Below are 21,289 nucleotides of genomic sequence, written 5' to 3' on the forward strand. Positions count from 1 at the left end.
TGAACAACAAACAGGTGGAAACACAAATATACAGTCCAGTTGATTTTTATTCTTTTAAATATTTTCATAACCTTTGTTTAAAGCTTTGACAACAAACAAAACACAAATATTAGGTGAATTTTATACCTTTGATTGACAACACAACAATCGAATAATTTAGCTCCAAAGTCTACAACAATCTAACAAAGACATGAATGAAATTCAATACAATATTGACATTGATTTGATTTGATCCTTTAACGATAATTCATCAGTAAGAGAGCAGTAATCAATGACGTCATGATGACGACAACAGAGGCAATATCAACACCTGCAACAAAAAATATAATTATTTTTAGTCAATGAAAACAATGATATTAAAATAGGATTTTTTTTTTCATTTTTTTTATCCTTTTGGTGCCGTATGGTTTATTATGATTTTAAACGTTTGATATGATAATCATATCAAATGAAAAAATTGCATTATACCCGACTCATCTAGTCTAGTTATTGTTGTTATTTGTTATTTTGCGAAAAGATAAGGGATCAAAATCGATCTTTTAAACAAAATCAAAGAATAATGACATTCTTATGATTTAAAGTCAGGACAAGAGCAGGAAGGACTGACAAACAGGCATTATGATAACAATTCTGAGACTTGTTTACAACAAAAGCAATTAGAGAAATAAAAATGTTGAAAGATTTCAAGACATTCGAGGATGTATAGTAATGTTGAAAAAATTGGAAGATTTTTAATGAAATTTTTAAAGTGTGAAGATACGCAGATGTGTTGTTTTACCTGCTCCATTTTGAGCCAGACAAATTGCCGTATTTGTACATCCGGCGTAACCCTCTGTTTCGTCACTTCCGTCATCACAATCTGAGTTGCAGTCACATTTAAAGCTTTCCTGGATACAAGACATACTGCCAGACTGACACGTGAAAAATCCCGTGGGACACAACTGAAAAAAAAATACATTTAATAAATTTTAAAACCTGAAAAACTCTTGACCGGCCCTCGATCGTTATCTTTTGAGAACGTTAGTCAAATTTTACTGTGGACTCTTTCAGTTTAATTTTTTCTATCAAAAGATATTTTCGAATGAAATCGGTAAGAATTGTGAGGTTTCAGCTAACATTTACACATTAACCGTATGATTTCTGATGATGATGATAAAACGCCTTTTCTGTTTAATAATAATATGGAGTGAAAACCGACAGATTAACCTGAAAACCAGGAAATGGCAAATGAAACGACTTAAAACTTATCCAACCTATTGAAACGCAAATTCTAATTTTTTTCTTTTTTTGTGTGAAAAATGTACATATTCGCATCATTATTCACTTTCAGATCTAGTGAAGCAGGTCATTGTCATGTTTTCATGTTTTAAGTTTTGAATTTACAGGGTGGCGGTAAATACAAAATTTACAACATAACAACTAAAAGGAAAAAATATATATATTTCAAAGTTTTGAATTTATACCGGGTGGCAGTAAATACATCTACAAAATTTACATGTACATCACATCAATGTCCCAGCTTCAGTAAAATGCAGATGCATTAAGTGTAGAAAATTACATTATAAATAAGTACTGTGATCACCTTGATAAACAATGTAATTGTTTGAAACATCTAACACGTGTTTACCTGCGCATACTGGCCAGCTGCTACGGTTGGACAGGCATCAGTGTTACAATCTCCATAATCTCCCGAAGTTCCGGGACAATCCTTTCCGCCGTTCTCCGGTTTTGGATTATCACAAATTCTGGTTCGTGACTTTTGACCTCCGCCACACGTGACACTGCAAGTACCCCACTGTCCCCAAGCGCCCCATGCTCCATCAACTGCAATAACCATTTAGACTATTAACCTGTATCTTCAATATTACAGATGTATATACTTCTTTCCCGTTTAAAAAGAAATCTTCACAACATGAAATGTTCATCATTTCTAAATTTGTGGGGTTTTATGGCTTTATCTAACAAAACTTTATTAATCTATATAATTAAATAAGATAAAGAGTAATGACCCAAAATAATAACATAACATGGATAATGCACTTTTTCTGCGAAAGCTTCGATAGTTCATTTCATTATAAATAACATATAATTATATGAAACACAATCGAGGAAAAAACAAACAAATTAGGACAGTGAAAATGACTAGTGGAAGTTAAGAAAATTAAGACTTACTTATGCAGACTTGAGTGTTGCAGTCTTGTGTGCTTTGATCCGGTCCGGTGCAATCAGCCCCTCCGTACTGCGGCGTAGGGTTAGAACAGGTTCTTGAGCGGTTCTGGGTCCCTCCCCCACACGTCACTGTGCACGTTCCCCAGCTACCCCAGGTTGCCCAACTACCGTCAACTGTAAACGTTCAAAGGATATGTGCTTTTTACATACATGTGTATGCAGTTAAACACATCAAATTTATATGTGCGTGCATAATTACCGTCATATTAAGTTTATTAAATTATACTAATTTGAAGAAAGAACTGTGTTTACTTGGACAAGGGTTCGTGTTGCAGGTTTGAGAACTGGTTGAGGATCCAGAACAGCTTGCCCCTCCGTACTGAGGGGCGGGGTTGGAGCAGGTGCGAGTTCTCCCTTGGGTTCCCCCGCCACAAGTCACCGTGCACGTGTCCCAGTTTCCCCAGCTTCCCCAATTACCGTCAACTGAAGGTAAGTAATGTTCCATTTTTTTTTATAATTGTTTTTTTTTTCTCAAATGTTTTGTAATTTCAAAAGATTAATCGTTAACTTTATTTAATCAACAAAGACAACACATATACATGTATAACACATATGTCAAAATTAATTAAACCTTTAAATATTTCGAATTTCACTTGTTGGTAAAACTGAAAATTTCACTAAATCTGAAAAAGCATTTAATTCATTATCTATACTTACTTGGGCAAGCCTGTGTGTTACAAGATTGGGAGTCTGTGGCGGATCCAGCACATTGATCCCCTCCCCACTGTGGGGCGGGGTTTGTACATGTTCTTGACCTGGTTTGGGTTCCACTTCCGCAGGTTTTAGAGCAAGATCCGTATGATCCATAACTGGACCAACCGCCATTTATTGGAGGCGCTGTGAAAAAAATATTTTTTTTAATTATAGTCATGCAATTATTCCAATATCTTGAAAATTATTTCATGTTGTTAACTTAAAACTCTGACACTCACTGTTCTTCTTGCACATAAATTGTAAAGATGCGCTACATTTTCCGTCGTTCCACTGACCATCGCTAGCGTAAATCAGAGCACAATCTTCATCTCCCGAATTATTAGGCTCGCCTGCAGTAATGGCGTCAAACATTCATACATAACTAATTCATGTACATATATAACATTAAGGTGTAGAATTACCTTTTATGAATGCATAAGTATTCATCTTTATTGTTTTATTTCTATGAAATGAAATCTGTCCGATCTGAACAATTTTTTTAATTCATCCGCAATACAGTTATGATTAATATATCAAGCACAGGTATCAGTATATAATCAGTTAATTATACATGATTATATTGTGTAACGTTATCAATAGGCTGCCTGAGATCAATTATAACAAGTTAACATAAATCAGTTATACTGTACCAGATTTCCAGTTGGTGTAGCTCCAGGAGAAGGTACCCCCAGACCACGCCCACGATCCCTCCTTGGGTCCGTCAAACCCTCCCATCCACATGTCCTGCCCGTTCATTAGACCTAAAGGAAAAGTCACGTGATCATTTCTTAGACTTAATTTGATAAAATTGTCATTAATTAGCAAAAAGGGGTAGGAAATAGAAGAAAATATACACTTTTAATATTAGAGTGAGTGAATGATGGTAATCATAAAATCCGACTTTACCTGGAATATTTAATGGAAAATATTTATTTTGATGTCATGAACGTAAGATAATAAATATAAGCATATAGGGTTAACAAATTATTAATATAACCAATTTTACCTCTCACGTAAGACATTTCGGAGGAATCTTCGACGTTCAACAGGTTAGCTGAGTTGGCCTGGCAAGTCTTCAGAGCGTTGGACCACGTGGCCGTAGATGTGAACAGTTTATAGCATTTTCCATTCCTAAAACTCCAGGTGGAATCGCAGGAATCCAGAGCAGCTGTAGGGTAGATATTAATGTTACAGGTGAATGAAATATTTTTTTTTTAAAGTAAGTATATTATGCAATTAATTTCTAGCAATAATCTTTTTTTGAGAAAAAATAAGTCTTACTCGTTTGTTCACAAATGTACGCCATGTCACGTGAACAGGGGTAGTCGTTCCATTTCCCGTCACTGAGAAGACTGGCACAATCCTCTCCGCCGGAGTCATTTGGCTCGCCTGGAAAAATAAATTCGCAAAAGTGATCAACTGATATTATTAATATAAAATAAAAATAACGTCTTTTTATTTCAAATTTACGTGTATTTACAATTTTAGAGTCCGCTTGATTCTGTATTTTCAAAATTTAAATCTAATTAAATTAATTTTCTTTTGGAAAAAAAAAAATAAAAATTGTATATAATTTTTTCTACAAATTTAAAGACACTTCCTTACTACCGCTCTCAACACTGACCTGAGTTCCACTTGGTATAAGTCCAGGACTGGATGCTACCGTACCATAGCCACTGTCCCTCTGTGGACGCATCCGAACCACTGATCCAGAACTCGTTACCGCTAGCGAGATCTGAAAAAAAATAAAATTGGTTAAATACGACTTTAAATAATAAAACTCAATATTTTTTTTCCACTTTTTTAACTGATAACAGCGTGGTTTTCTAATCATCTCCTTACTTACAATTCGAACAAATTTCTACTTGCATGAGAATTGTTATGAAATCAGATCGTAGAATATTCAACATTAATTATAATCACTAAAATTATTGCTCTTAAGCCTTAATGTTATAAAAGGTATCAGTCCGATATGTCTGAAAAGGTATTAGTCCGAAATGTCTGACGTTTTTCAGGCTTTTTTCACGATTTTAATACTTTACGCTTCTGTGCACGTAAAATATCAAAATCGTGAAATAGTCTGGAAAACGTCAGACATTTCGGACGAACAAAATATAAGTTATTTCTCTTACTGTGTACAAAAGTTTGTTCGCCGTCAGATCCGACATCCACTAAGCTGCTCCCCACGGACTGACAGGCCTTAAGGGCGTCCATCCAGGGTCTTTTGGTTGTGTACAGTCGGTAACAATTCTCTCCATACTTGGTCCATCCAGAACTACAGGTCACGGCAGACACCCTGTGTTCTGTAATTCATTAAAACAAATAATTTTTTTGTAAAATTGAAAACCTTGTTTCATCGAAACGCGCGAAGTCGCGTGGTATTCACATTATATTGAAGTTTGGCCTCATAATATATGTACATGTATATGTAGTGTACCTCACTTTTTATTAAGAAAGATTAAGAACTTAATTTCGCGTGACGTATATATTACTATTAAAGATTATGAACAATAGTAAGCACGACTCGTGAAATTTTCCACAAAAAAGTCAGTAGTCACCTCATTGTATAAGTCTTACAATTTTGGATTAAATTTCTGATTGAGTTTTACCATTTTTTACAGCAATCAAATACCTATTGTAAACATAATTGTCTAAAATTTATTATATAATAATTATACACTTTTTAAAATTAAAAAAAACGAATAAGATACGTTATAATGACACACCGTGAATAAGTATTGAGACGACCAAAATAGTCAGATGTCCGATCCTGTAGAAAACCTGCAAAAAAAATATCAATATGATAAAATTTAATGAATTTTCCTTCAATTTAAATAATTCTGAGATGGTAATTTTTTTTTTAACAAAATTATTTGTTAATTTGAATTCTTTTTATCATGACCAGAGATTTCTTTCGCTTTTATCAATTTTATGAGGGAGGTAGGTGTAAAAAAAAATATCAAAATAAAATGTATTAAATTATTTTAAGGAATATATTATTTTCAAAAAAATAAATAAATAATTTATATAATAATTACCATTGTTTTCTTCAGAAATCTTTGCACGATCTGACTATAAAAAAGCTAAAACAGGGGTTATAGCAGAAACTTATTTTTTTAGTGGATAAAAAATAATCTATGAATCCATCAAGGCAATATTTGCATAACATCCTATGGGATTAAGTACAAAAAGTTAAAGGTATGATCCCCCGTTCGAACATAATAGTTTTACACTTTAATACCTATAGTGTTGTTACACTTTATAATGTAAACAGTGCCATAGAATTTTACTATTCTAAATTCTTGTGTATTGCTTGTCATTGTTGTGAAATCGGTATTTCTTTGTTGCAGTATAAATCTGCAAAATAACTATTAGCATGTTGTATAATCAGAGAATCTTGTTCTTTCTTTCATATTTTTAGAGCTTAGATTGGAGAAGAATTGCCACAAATTTATATATATAATTTTATTTTTAAAAATACATTTGAAAAATGCTTTATCTTTCTAAAATATAGAGTAAAATCACATTTAGGTGATATCGACATTCAAAATATCCATGCCACAATTTCGACCAAAACAATCTGTTCCTTTGCCGTCATATTTTTCTCGTATCTTTTCAAGGTAAAAAATGCAAATTATATTTTCTGTAGAAGATTGATTTTATCGATCTTTATACTGATACATAGAGAATAATACATGCCCTTTTCCATATCACATCCTGTATTAAAATTTAATAATTTGATGCTGATAATGTGATGTGGAAAAGGGTATATTATATTTATTTTAGTAATAAAATACAGTTGAGAAGAAAATAAGTAAATAATAATGCATGGACTTCTTACATACTTGTACATAGTCTAATGAATAAGATTTGGGTTTGTTTCTATTTCTATTTCAATGCACTTGATCCGTAATTTGAAAATATAATAGTATTACATGTATTTGTAAATTAAGATTAACCTTATTTTCAAGAAGTTAAAATTAAGAGAATATGAACCCACCAAAAATTGTGTATGAGTACAAGTACTGTTATTGTGGTTTTATTTACTAAGGGTGTGATATTTTTTCAAGGCTGATAAAAAAAAAATCAAATTATATTTTCTGTGACGTCAGCCATATCGCATATGCAAAAAACCTGTATTTATTACTAAGTGTGTAATAAATGTATATACATCATACAAAATTTGGAAATCTTAATTTTACTCAGTCTACAAATATATAAATGCATTTCATGCTGATATTCATTGCAGGAAAAAAAATCAATGATTAAAGAAAATATTTACTTCCATAAAAAATAAGACATGAAACTTTTGAGAGGGGTACACGTTTAAAAACAAAACCCAGTTTAAGGACAATATTTGCATGAGGACATGTACTCGTAAGGTCAAGGTCAGATCGGTGTCCACGTGAGCTATCGAGGTTAATAACTTGATGTCTTAAAACAGCTTAGGACTGTCAAAAGGGAATATGGAAGATAATACCCCGGTAGATGAAATCAAATGACCATTACAACAGGTGGGCCAATAAGTTTAATTCCATGACAGGTATACTTTGTCTAAAGGTTTACGTACTAATCAGATCAAAAGTTATTAGATTCAATTAACTATTGAATGTTTATGAACTTGAAGAGAAAATTTAATAAATATAGTATCAGAGTTTAAAAAAGTATATTAAAGTGATTTCCTAATTAGTATTAAACAACTAAATCACTTTGGATAAAAATAATATATTAATTAAGAACAATTGATTCGAAAATATAACAAAATCAGGGAGCTCTCAAATCATGGCCTGCAACTGGCTTGGCGGAAACGCGGGAAGAGCGAGATCGATGGGCGCCCGATCCCGATCCCAATTATCAATTAAAAACACCCCAAAATACACTACAATATGATTAAAGTATCTTTGTTACAAAGGTAACATATTTTTTTTGGTTTGTTTGGGTTCTTTTTGACGTGGATGTGAAGTTCGATAGGGGTTTCTCACGGACACCTTCCCAACCTCTAAAATTTCCAAGGGTCGATCAAGGTTACATGTTAATATGCTTTGTTCACAAATTGTAAATTTGTTTATATTGATTATTGTTCTTTATCTATTTGAATATATGAATATCAGTTACTTAGCTTTATTCAAATTAATACTTTTCACGTTTAACATAAGTTTACTAATTATAATTCGTCAATTTTTGCGGTCTTTATTTAAAACATTTAAAAACAATAAAATCTTTGATAAAATTCAACATGAATGTCCATGATTTTCTTTCAAATGTTACTAATTTTCCTTCTTGTATGATCTACTTTAATGTCCTTTAACCTGGCTCCAAGACCATAAACTGAGAATAGACTTAAAAATTTCAAATCATTGTAACTTTTAAAAAATAAATTTCAAAATGAAACAAATTTTTAAGGTATATTTGTATTCAAGTATCTAACAAACTTGAACGATTTAAGGTCAAGATCTAGTAAATGACTTTAGACTGATTTTTTGGTGCTAGATCCATTATGACGTCATAATCAATTTCAACTTTCTTTTTCCCGTACTTAATGGCTTTAGCAGAATTATGTAGAAAATAGGGTATTTTCATGACATTCAGTTTGAAATCATGTGAAAAGTAAACCGGATACCTATATTAAATTTGATATTATTTTAAAGAAGAGGCCATGAACATACAAATTACTGTTTTCTGAGAGACTGTAGGCAATCTGGATACATTTCTTTTGTCGAATATGGAAAAAACTCCCATATTTATGACTGGTTTTCTTAATTTTTCATTGAAAATGACAGTTTAAATATGGTTTTTCATCTTGTTTACCTGCAAATTATGCCCCGAAACTCCTTATTTGACCAAGCTAAAGTTGTAAACATCAATAAAGGAATTTATTTCTCAAATTTTATAAATCTGTAGGCACCTTTCATTTACTAGATCTTGACCTTAAAAATAACAGAAATATTCAAAATCTTAATTTTGACTTAAGTCTATTCTCAGTTTATGCTCTTGGAGCTAGGACTTAGTGTTTTAACGATTTATCGTTGACCTATGTGTACTGAAATCGAGTGATTAGCCTAATATTAGGACAGTACGTAATTAAGCAAGTATTAAACTTTCATAATTATATTTCATACTCTTCTAAGTCCGCGTAACCGCTTCAATCAAGATATAAAAATATGGAACACGTATTTGTGTTTGTAATTTTCGGGGTCATTGTCATGAAATGATCTCCCACAAATAAACAAATAAAATTCACCTCTGACAAAAAAAACAACACCTAAAATATAACTTATTATAATTAATAAAAGCTTTTAATAAATAGGGACATGTAATCTTATTTCCTTGTGATATTTTTCAATTGTGATACATATTTGGTTTGAATATCGCATAATCTTATGAAGAAAACGAACAGTATATGGACTCTTTAGCTCGTATATATACGAGCTAAAGAGTCCATAAAACAATACAAAACTAGTGCTAATTGTGTTACCAAACGCTCCCCAACTCCCTTTTAGTTCCATATTCCCTGTAATATACTATTTGTGAAAATTTCCAAAATTATTAAAAATCACTCATTCAAGTGTATTTCTAATTTCATTCGTTCCAAATGCACGCACGTGCGTGCACGTGCATGATGACCATACCTTCTTGTAGGAGTCCCTTATATTTATTTATGTTCTGAATCCCATCCTGTTTGGTTGAAAAACAAGGGAGTTATAGCCATTTCAAGTGTCAGCCAATCAGATTGCAGCACACGTGCATGCGCGTGATTTCATGATCATTTTTCTATATGGCATTGTAGGATATCCTAATGAATGATTATGTTTTAAATTTCAAAGCATTTCGTCAAAAAACAAAGGAGATATAGTCATTTAAAGTTTCAGCCAATCAGATCGCAGCACACGTGCATGCGCGTAATTTCTTGAAATTTTTTGTATATCATATTGCAGGGCATCCTAATGTATGACTATGTTTTAAATTTCAAAGCATTTCGTCAAAAAACAAAGGAGATATAGTCATTTAAAGTTTCAGCCAATCAGATCGCAGCACACGTGCATGCGCGTAATTTCTTGAAATTTTTCGTATATCATATTGCAGGGCATCCTAATGTATGACTATGTTTTAAATTTCAAAGCATTTCGACAAAAAACAAAGGCGATATAGTCAATTAAAGTGTCAGCCAATCAGATTGCAGCACACGTGCATGCGCGTGATTTCATGAAATTTTTTCTATATCATATTGTAGGATATCCTAATTCATGACTATATTTTGAATTTCAAAGCATTTCATCAAAAAACAGAGAAGATACTGAGATTTTTGTTTTAGCCAATCAGAAAGCGCACGTGCATGCGCGTGAGTTCGTGCTAATTTGACAGTGTCACATTATCAATAGTATTAATATATCTTTATATAATGAGTTTCAAATCATTTCATCAAAAAATGTAAAAGTAATAGCTATTTTAAGTATATCAGTCAATTCACTCATTTCACGCGCACGCACGTGCGTGCGTATGCGCGCAAAATGACCTTCGTTCCGCACACCTACACTACACACCTATTAACCCTAAAAAGGTTTTAGCTCAGTTGGGTGAACAGTTTCTGAGAACACTCGCGGACAAAAAAAGTACAGGTGAAGAAATAAGAAAAAAAAAAATAATAATAATAATAATAATAAGAAACAGAGTAAAAACAATATGTTCCCAAACTCCGTTTGGGGAACATAATAAAAGCAGAGCAAACACAGACCTCTAAATCATCAGGGGCCAGTTTTACAAAAGAACTTACGGCTAAGATCAAAATCTGATTCTGCTTATAACTTTATGATTTAAGGGGGCCGACTTTGGTTTTCATTGCGCAGTATTTCGCGCATCTTAGTAAAATGAAGCGTACTTACTGTTTTAAAGCAACTTTTTTCACTTGATTAAAAAAATTAAACAAACTTGAGAAATAGCAGGTTTAAAAATGCAATTACAATTTTATATAACTTATTTTTTAACCGATTTTGCTATTGATAGTTAGGTTGACGTCGTTATAGTGTGTTTTTGACGTTAAGTTAAACTGAAGCTCTTCAGAAATGGGTAATAAAAATGTTATTTAAGAAAAAATAATTAACATACGCTCTTGAAATTTAAAACATAGAAATTGAAGAATATCTCCAATATTTTTATTATGTTTTCATATAAATCTCTTGTGCCCGTTATATTTTGTAATACTCTATAAAAACAGGAAAATTCGTTAATTTTTTTGCATTTTGAGATGCCCCCTCTGGTAACAAGACAGTAGAATTTTGTGTTTCTTACATATAATGTATAATATAGTATTACTCATCATATATTATAGTTTTTACAAAAAGTCTATTGTAGTGTTTGTATAATATGCTTTAAAGTGCTAAAAAGTGTCACTTTCCTATATAATCCTATAGTAAATGTACCTGTATTTTGAGACGGTCCATTAAGAATACCTAGACGGTAGATTTTCCCCAAACTTGGCATGTACACTGACGTTAATGTAAGTTAATTATGGTATAAAGATGAAAAGTTTCGCTATTGTTGTTTTCACACAATAAAACCCCAGTCGGCCCCCTTAAATTTAATTGAAAATAAATATAATGCTTTTAAATGGAGTATAGAAAGATATTTTTACACAAGTGGTTTTAAACAGAATCATTCGTTCAACAAAATACAAGTATATTACAGTCAGCTAAAATTTTCGTCTTATAGTCGTATTAAGTTGTTTTGTAAAACGGGCCCCAGAGGTGGGATCAGGTGCCATGGATGAGTGAGCATCCCCTGTCGAACGGTTACACTCTCCCCGTGCCACGGACAGACAAATGTGAAAAAAACAAAATTCTAAAGAATTCAGTTAATTGAGTGTTTAAATAATGGCATATTACAATGTTTATGAAGAACTTCAGTCTTTATTTGACTTCATAATGGATAGTATTTGTTAATTAGGTCATCACAGAATTTTCTAAACAATCACTTTAAACGAGACTGTTGATAACCCTGTATCTCTGATTTCAATAACTTGCTTCTATTTAAAAATGGGTGAGCATGCTCTTGCTGGAAGACAAAAACACTACTGTACAGATAATAAGGGCATATTGCTTTATAAGTAAAGTTCTATTTGACGATAGAAAAGTTTATCAGATTTATCATGAAGTATGATTTTTGGTTTCAAACATTTTTCTAGTATTTCAAACATAAGAAATCTTAAGATATAAAGATGTCTTTTATTCCAGCTCGCATGTCTTGATGTACGGTTGACTGATATGGGCTTATTTGATTTCTGGAGAAGAAATTAAGTTCAGATACAACAAGCTAGACGGACAGACGCCCAAAAACTAGAAAGTAGTATGCTGAGTTTGATAGGGCCGTAAGCAATGTTTTATTGTTAAAAATAAATCAAACTCACACATTTCAGATGGATTATGTATACAATACTTTAAACTGATGAAACAAAACATTATCACAATGCTTTGAATAATACCATAAAGAAATGATTTGAGAAATAACTGAATATAAACGTGCCCTTGACTTGACATCCCTAACAATAATTTATGAATAAGACAGCTATAATCAGCGAGGACATCATGACGAAAACGGATGCAACGTCATAACCTGAAAAGAAAAGAATATAATGTCAATGAAAATCAAAACCTTTCATTGTTCTTTTCTTGCATTGTAGTACATGTATATAATTATTTAAAAGTAGCTACTTAAAAAATGCTTATCTTCCTTTTCAAGTTTAAAGAATAAGATATTAAGAGTAATGAAATCTAGACACTCGTTGCAATTAAGAGGCAGTCCACCGAAAAACCAGGCAGTATTGTATTGATAGGCGGCACATCGAATGTGAGGAATATTTGATATTTTATGAAAAACAATATCAATGTAGTCCAAAAGGAATAATGTAATTGAAGATTTGTTTGAAAATTGCTTATTCAGTAAAATATCCTTGTGTTTCGTGTTTTTGACTTCCCCTATATAAACCATTGAAAGTAGGTCAGAAACAAAGAACTGTAATTTCCAATACAATTTTAACAGGAATATAATTCACACTTAATTAAATCTTGAAATATTTCATCTTTTTGTTAAACAAATAAAATCATTGGGAAAAACACTTTTAATAGAAGTTTTCTGGCAAAATATATAGACGTTTTTATGAAAATTTGCGATGCAAGAGTTATCTCCCATGGCATCGGTAAATCTGCTAAACACATTTTAATCGGAATCTTAGTGAAATATTCAGAATCGATACGCTAAAGAAAATTATTAAACAAAAAATTAATTTACTTTCAAAATATAATTCATTTTCGCCTCTAAACATAATATTTAGATTGAAATTTACTACATGTATAATATTAGGTTAAATCAACGTTTCCATTGATGTATCAGTGACGTCATAATATTGCGTCACAATGAAATAGTTACAAGTTTTCCAGACAAGTTTGTAAATTCTTTGCGTAAAGTGTAAAGAAAAATATTTTTTTTTAAATGATTTCTCTTTTTCTGTTAAATACTCTTCAGCGTGCATTATACTAAATGTTAAATAATATTTTAATATCAAAATGTATTTTACACAGTACACGGGCGGCGTCTCAGCAAGATGACGTTTTGATAAGTAATTTTATACATGACCGAGAACTAATTTTTCAAAATTGATTTACCAGGATATGCGTTAAAATAATTAATGAAGTGTTTATAATGATTCAGAACATATCTTATAAGATGAATGTTTTAGTTTTACGCAACATTTAATTCAACAAAGTTGGTAGATGTAAAAACTAAAACTTAAATACATTTATCTATGCAATCAAATCAAAATAAATTATCTACAGTACGATTAAAAAGGGGGAAAAAACTGAAAAATAAGTTATAAAAATATTACTGCTGAACTCCCAACTATAATTTGGCACTATAACGGAAGGTGGTTTAGTGAAACTTTTTTTTTTTAATTTTATTTCTTAATTTTTATTCGGCGATTGAAACAAATACACGCTCATATTTAATATGGAGTATAAACCTGTCACTATGTTGACCAATGCTAAAATGTTTTCACGTTCATGAAACCAATTTTTAAAAATAATTATGCCATGACCCCGCACCCCACCCCCACCCCCACCCACCCCCCTTCCGCGCTTCTTGCTTGCGATTTATCGGCTCTTGAATAATTATAATTTACATGACAGAACTTATTTTCTTATTTATATAAAATCAAATTTTGTAAAAGATGAAAAGGCTTTACAGATGACAGGTAAGAAAAAACTTGGATAAATTCGAGACTGTACACATAAAAATATTTCTTGCATTTAGGTAATTTTTTAATTTCGCTACTGATAGAATTTACTCTTTAATTCCTGAGACAAATAAAAAAGAAATTTTACTTGGAAATGAGATGAATAATGAAGCTAGAAAGTTGTCTGCTCTGGTTGTTGCATAATGCATGCATGCACAAATAATTTTTTTTAAATCCCTAGTATCTATTAAGAAATCAATCAGATCAATTGTTTTACATGTAATCTTCATGTAAGTAAAAGACATTGGTAATTTAAATAATACATACATTTGAATCTATGGTTACACTCATTTAAAAACAGTAAACTGACTGAAAAGAAATAACAGACTAGCATTTTTTCTGAGAAATTAACATGAAGAGCCAAATTTAGGACATTTTTCTAAATTTACGGAAAAACCGATCCCGATTGAAATAAAACCGATCCCGATCGAAAATAATGCAAAATTAATAAAATTATCAAACTTAAGGCACCTGTCACCTATATACTATGTTAAAAAAAATAAATCAAGTAATTTCTTAATCATATTACAACAAAAGAGCCAAATTTGACATTACTATTTTAGTATTTTCTTCTTTATACAATTCCGGTCGGGATCGGTTTCATTTGTGAAAACTATAAAAAAAAAATAAGTAAATTTGACTCCTTTTATTTCTTTCAAAATACCTTTTCCCAATGATTTTATTGAATGACCCAAAAGTCTGTACTTTGTATTCATAAAAACATAAGTAAACAAATATGTCCTTGTATTGTATTGGGTTCTATAACGTAATTAAAATTGGATACTGAATTTAAACATTTACTTGTTAAACTCAAATTTGGACCAGATAATTTTTTCTAAAGAAGTATAAATTGGAATCTTATTCATTCATAAAATAAAAGATAAAAGTCTATTCTATAAATAATATACATCCATATATATATGTTACATATAAAACAAAATAGATAATATAGTATTTTTTTTTACCCTCATGTTGACCTTTTTGCACTTAAAATTAAGCATTTACCAAAACTAGGACTAGAGGAGCACTATAAAATTTTTTGATGTTGTCATGTGTAAACACTTGATTTAATAAGTCTACATGCAAAAAATAATTAAAATTCATGACATGCGATGTGCCGCCCATTGCCTGGTTTTTCGGTGGACAGCCTCTTAACAAGCTCAAGCAAACGGACAGACATTGTGAGAATATACAGTGTACATTACATTATAAACCCTCCATTGCATGGGACTTAATGGCAAATTTAAGAAAAAGAAATGTAAAAGATTTTGAAGATTATGCAATAAAAGATATCAAAATGCAATCTTGCTCAAAAGTCTATGAAACAATACAAAACTGAGAGCAGAGCAAACAAGGACCTCTGAAACATGAGAGGTGGGATCAGGTGCCATGAAGGAGTGAGCGTCGCTTTTTCAGCAGATCGCACTTTCCGTGTGCTCCTTATCATAATCGGGTAAATCGGAGGAATTTTTTTTTAACTTTGTCAATTGATGTAGGTTTTACCTGCTCCATTTCTCAGTTCACACTCTGCTGCGTTGGTACATCCGGCGTACCCATCCGTCTCATCGCTCCCGTCATCACAGTCCGGAGAACAGTCACATTTAAACACGTTCTGGATACAAGACATACCACCGGACTGACAGGTGAAATAACCAGAGGGACATAACTGAAAAAAAATTATTAAATGTACAACGCAGTGTGGCTCTGATAGGTCAAGTCCATTATTCTGCTAAACATATTTTGCGAAGATAAGCACAAGTTCAACATTAGTGGCGGATCCAGGAATTTTATAAAAAGGGGCGACCAGTTTGGGGTCGGGGCAAGAGTCCACTCCCAAACCATCTACATTTGATTTACCGTTTAAATCTTATGTATACTTTAGACACAAAACTGACCCCTCCCCCCCCCGACCCTCTAAATCCACCAGTGGACATGTACCTGCATATACTGTCCAGCGGCTGCTGTTGGGCATGCGTCAGTGTTACAGTCGCCGTAATCTCCCGAAGTTCCGGGACAATCCTTTCCGCCGTTTTCGGGTTTGGGGTTATCACAAATCCTGGTTCGTGACTTTTGACCTCCCCCACACGTGACACTGCAAGTTCCCCAGACTCCCCAAGCGCCCCATGCTCCATCAACTGCAATTGTTGTTCATGTACATATATCATTTGTCCTCTCGTTTAGTACATTCAATTTCAAATTTAAGAGCATTGCCTCTATATTAAACAATAAAAAAAACGTTTCCATGGAAACAATGAAACCTTGTTATATCGAACTCTGTGGATTCGGAATTTTTTTTTTTTTAGAAAAAACCAAAATATTCATAAAAGATAGAAGTTTGAAAATAACAAAATCTTGAAAGTTTGCAAGTACCTAAATTTAAGGTCTTCAACTGTCTGTAAAACTTAATAAATCTACACAAAATCTATTATTACGGTAATTTGTATCATTGATTGTACAACATTTTACATTAATGCCATCTCTATCAGTCTTTTAAGTACGAGAAAAAAAAACATAAATAACTTACTGATGCAGACTTGGGTGTTACAGTCCTGTGTGTTTTGATTCGATCCTGGACAAGTAGCCCCTCCATGTTGCGGTGTAGGATTAGTACAGGTTCTAGACCTGACCTGGGTCCCTCCCCCACACGTCACCGTACAGGTACCCCAGCCACCCCATGATGCCCAATTACCGTCAACTGATGGTTTTAAAACGAAATAAATTAAAAGTGCATTACAAGTACATGTATTTTAAAATTAATACTAGTAATAAGAATATGCATCATAAAACTAGGCTTGAAACCACTCGTTTGTAAGGAAATCTCGGATATAAGGTTTTCTTGATCCCCTAAACGACTATAAAAGATCTTGAGTAAATGGAAGCAAAATTCAGGTCCCATTGATATTCTTACACGTTTAACCTTTTTCTGTATAAATTAAAATCATATGTCTGTACGTATTAAAAACCAAAGATTCAATTTCGTTTACTTGGACAAGGATTTGTGTTGCAGGTTTGAGAACTGGTGGAGGATCCAGAGCAGCTTGCCCCTCCATACTGAGGGGCGGGGTTGGAGCAGGTGCGTGTTCTCCCTTGGGTACCGCCGCCACAAGTCACCGTGCACGTGTCCCAGTTTCCCCAGCTCCCCCAATTTCCATCAACTAAAGGTGAGAAAAATATTTTTTAATCATAATGAATATGTTTTACCTTTTAAAACAATTTTAATTTAACAACGAGCAATTTATTTTAGTATACATTAAAGGCTTATAAAAACTGGCGATACTTACTTGGGCAGTTATGAGTGTTGCAGGCCTGAGAGCTGCTAGAAAAATCCGCACAGTTTGCTCCCCCGTGCTGAGGGGCAGGGTTTGTACAGGTGCGCGTTCTACCCTGTGTACCGCCCCCGCAGGTTACAGTGCACGTTCCCCAATTTCCCCAACTAGCCCAGTTTCCGTCAACTAAACGAGTACATCATGAATTTTCAAAAATACATGTATAACAAAATGAGCAAAGAAATATATTCAGGTTGATCACAATGTAACAAGGACACTGCAAAGCAGAGCATCCCCTCTCAAAAAGACAACATTCGACATCGATAACAAAGCTATATTATATTACATCACTTCCGTTTTGTACAGAACAAACAAACATACGCACACAAGTCAATCGACGTGCATTGCCATTTCCGCGAGGGGATACAAACCTACAGGTATATCTATTATTTATCTGTACTTACTTGGGCAAGCATTAGTGTTACAAGACTGGGAGCTACTAGAAGATCCCGAGCAGCTCGCCCCTCCATGTTGAGGGGCGGGGTTAGAGCAGCTGCGTGTTCTACTCTGACTCCTCCCTCCACAAGTCACTGAGCAAGTTTGCCAATTTCCCCAAGAACCCCAGTTTCCGTCAACTATATAAGGAATAAAAACGTTCCACAATTTTTTTTTTACACGATTAGGAATATAAGAAAATGTTTAAATTTTGTCTTGATATTTTAAAAATTATAAGGTCCCTTAAAATTTATAAATTTGAGAAGTGTTCGAAGTTAAACTCCATTGCACTTAATAATTCATTGTAACAAAATTCATTCTATACTTTTATTTCACACTATTGGGAAAAATAAGCAGAAGTTTCATATATTTTCTCTTGATACTTGAAAATTTTAGGCTCCACAGAATTACTAAATAATTGTAGTGTTCGTAGTACAAATCAATTGAACTTCAATTATATTTCGTTATAAACAATATAATTCAATAAAACATAACTTCATGTACTCACTTGGGCAGGAATGTGTGTTACAAGATTGAGATTGGGTGGCGGATCCAGCACACTGGTCGCCGCCCCACTGTGGGGCGGGGTTTGTACATGTCCTTGATCTTGTTTGGGTTCCACTTCCGCAGGTTTTAGAGCAAGATCCGTATGATCCATAACTGGACCAACCGCCATCAATTGGAGGTGCTGTGTACAAATTTTAAAAAATCAGAAATATATATCCAACTTCATACAAATCTTCTACTGAAAATAATTTTGAAGTGGATTTCCAATTTTAATACAGTAAATTATGCAAAATGCAAAGGAAAATCGACTCGATTAGATAGTTATATTTTTCTCAATTGAAATTAATCTCCTACATGTATTCCTTGTGAATATTCAATATTCTAACGCTAATTGTAAAGATTTATTTCTTCAGCATTGTGCATTCATTAATAAAACCTTTAGTATCACAAAAATTTGCAAGGACTTGATAGGATAATATTTCGCCGTAATAATGACTTCATATCAATCATGTTCTATATAACTATAATGTACTGTAGATCATTAAATATATACTCACTGTTCTTCTTGCACATAAATTGTAAAGATCCGCTACATTTCCCGTCGTTCCACTGACCATCGTTAGCGTAAATCAGAGCACAGTCTTCGTCCCCCGAGTTATTAGGCTCGCCTGTAGTAATGTTGTTCAAAAATTCTTATTGTAAATCTCATACTACTTTGAACTAACCTTGATTTTTATTTTCATTGCAATTTATAGAAAATAATGAAAATAATGTAGATTGAAGATAAATGAAAATTATTTTATAGATTTTTATATTGAATATACATGTAGTATGAAAAATAAATTTGATTGAATTGATTCAATGAATTCGAGGGCTCCAAATAAATGTTTGAGATCAATTTAGCACAGACATCGGTTATATTGTACCTGATTTCCAGTTGGTGTAGCTCCAGGAGAAGGTACCCCCGGACCATGCCCACGATCCCTCCTTGGGACCGTCAAACCCTCCCATCCACATGTCCTGTCCATTCATTAAACCTGCAGGAAAAGTCACGGGATCATTTTAAAAATTTGACTTGGTAGAAATTGTCATTAATTAGCGAAAAAGGGGGTAGAAAAAAAAAACACATTTTAAGTATTAGTCCAGCTGAGTGAAGGCTATACTTTACCTCTCACGTAAGACATTTCGGAAGAATCTTCGACGTTCAACAGGTTAGCAGAGTTGGCCTGGCACGTCTTCAGAGCGTTTGACCACGTGACCTTAGAGGTGAATAGCTTGTAACATTTACCGTTCCTGAAACTCCAGGTGGAATCGCAGGAATCCAGCGCAGCTGAAGCGAAATTTATTATTTAGTGAAAGATATTTCATTATTATTGATAATTCTTGAAAAAAAAAAAAGAATAACGTATCGATTTTAACAGAGAGAAAAATATATTACTTGTTTGTTCACAAATGTATGCCATGTCACGTGAACAGGGGTAGTCGTTCCATTTCCCGCCACTGAGAAGACTGGCGCAATCCTCTCCACCTGAGTCATTTGGCTCGCCTTGAAAATTAATGTTCAAAATTGCAATTTAACAGGGTCGAGATATGTTTACACGTCGTGATCAGTAACTTAAATGTATAAATATTCCTGAATTCACTTAGCAGAAAATTCATTTGACTTATTAACATGGTAATTGATCTAGAGAAATCAATAAAAACGTTTTCTTTAAAATCTGGTTTCTGCAAAAAAAAATAAAAATTGAAAGTCATTTAAATATAATATAAAATAACTTTCTGTCCCTTTAGACACTGACCAGAGTTCCACTTGGTATAAGTCCACGATTGGATACTGCCGTACCATAGCCATTGGCCCTCAGTGGACGCATCAGAACCACTGATCCAGAACTCGTTCCCGTTAGCGAGATCTGAAATGGAGTGTAGAAGTAAATTAAAAGACTCAGTCCTTATATTGTGTAACAAAAATAGATTTTCTATAAAGGCACGTAGCAATGCTTTCAAAATCGTTAGCAGAATTTTCTTTTCTTGTAAATGGTGAAATTTGCCTATTTTTTTTTAATCAGAAAACAAGAAATGTGTGTGTGTTATCGGTGTATGTTTGTGTTGGGGTGGGGGTGGGGGGAGGCTGAGCAAATCAAAATGTATCTACTGGAAACGGTTGTTCTCAGAAACTCGCGCTCACTAATTGATAATTGCTGATGTTTTTCCTTCGAAGGTCAGTATGCTTCATTATGAGATCATACAAACAAGAAAAATTTCGATGGATTTGAATACTCGTACATATATTGAGTGTAATGTTTATGATTTTATTTATGTAATAATAAAGTTTTTCTTACTGTGTACAAAGGTCTGTTCGCCGTCAGACCCGACATCCACTAAGCTGCTGCCCACGGATTGACAGGCCTTAAGGGCGTCCATCCAGGGTCTTTTGGTTGTGTACAGTCTGTAACAATTCTCTCCATACTTCGTCCATCCAGAACTACAGGTCACGGCAGACACCCTGTGTTCTGAAAAACATGCGTAGGGCTTGTTTCTACACTATATTACGTGCACCTGCCCTATATTTATACAAATATATGTACTTGTACATGTATTTGTGCATTTTTTCGAAAAATCACTCGCTTCCCTTTCAGTTTATATGGATAATATGATAAATATATATGAAAACAAACTTTTGAAAACGATAGACGCACCTTTAAAACTGAAATCATTCCTGATATGGATTTCGAATCTTTAAAAAATGCATGTATACTGTTTCTCTTTTTTTTTTCGTATCAATACACAAGTGACATACAAAATAATCAAAAAATAT

General features: G+C 33.0%; 1 protein-coding gene across 2 annotated transcripts; it reads right to left on the reverse strand.

Moving 5' to 3' along the window:
* Window positions 1-123: 123 nt before the first annotated feature.
* LOC134280193 (hemicentin-1-like) lies at window positions 124-20,956 on the reverse strand. Of its 2 annotated transcripts, XM_062762609.1 has the most exons (15): window positions 15,710-15,811; window positions 5,961-6,005; window positions 5,649-5,703; window positions 5,055-5,225; window positions 4,547-4,657; window positions 4,204-4,311; window positions 3,929-4,090; window positions 3,573-3,683; window positions 3,162-3,272; window positions 2,887-3,066; window positions 2,482-2,652; window positions 2,173-2,343; window positions 1,628-1,824; window positions 779-941; window positions 124-310 (listed from the first exon to the last, which is right to left on the reverse strand). In XM_062762609.1, exons 1-15 carry the CDS (start codon window positions 15,716-15,718, stop codon window positions 237-239), a joined length of 1,839 nt encoding a protein of 612 aa, XP_062618593.1. In that variant the 5' UTR covers window positions 15,719-15,811; the 3' UTR covers window positions 124-236. The 2 variants fall into 2 exon arrangements, with proteins under 2 accessions (XP_062618593.1, XP_062618594.1); XM_062762610.1 differs by lacking the exons at window positions 5,055-5,225; window positions 5,649-5,703; window positions 5,961-6,005; window positions 15,710-15,811 and adding an exon at window positions 20,814-20,956.
* Window positions 20,957-21,289: the final 333 nt, after the last annotated feature.

This window comes from Saccostrea cucullata, unplaced genomic scaffold (genome assembly GCF_032062105.1).
Source record: "Saccostrea cucullata isolate Sc308-1 unplaced genomic scaffold, CSIRO_AGI_Scuc_v1 ctg483, whole genome shotgun sequence".
Classification (NCBI taxonomy): domain Eukaryota; kingdom Metazoa; phylum Mollusca; class Bivalvia; order Ostreida; family Ostreidae; genus Saccostrea; species Saccostrea cuccullata.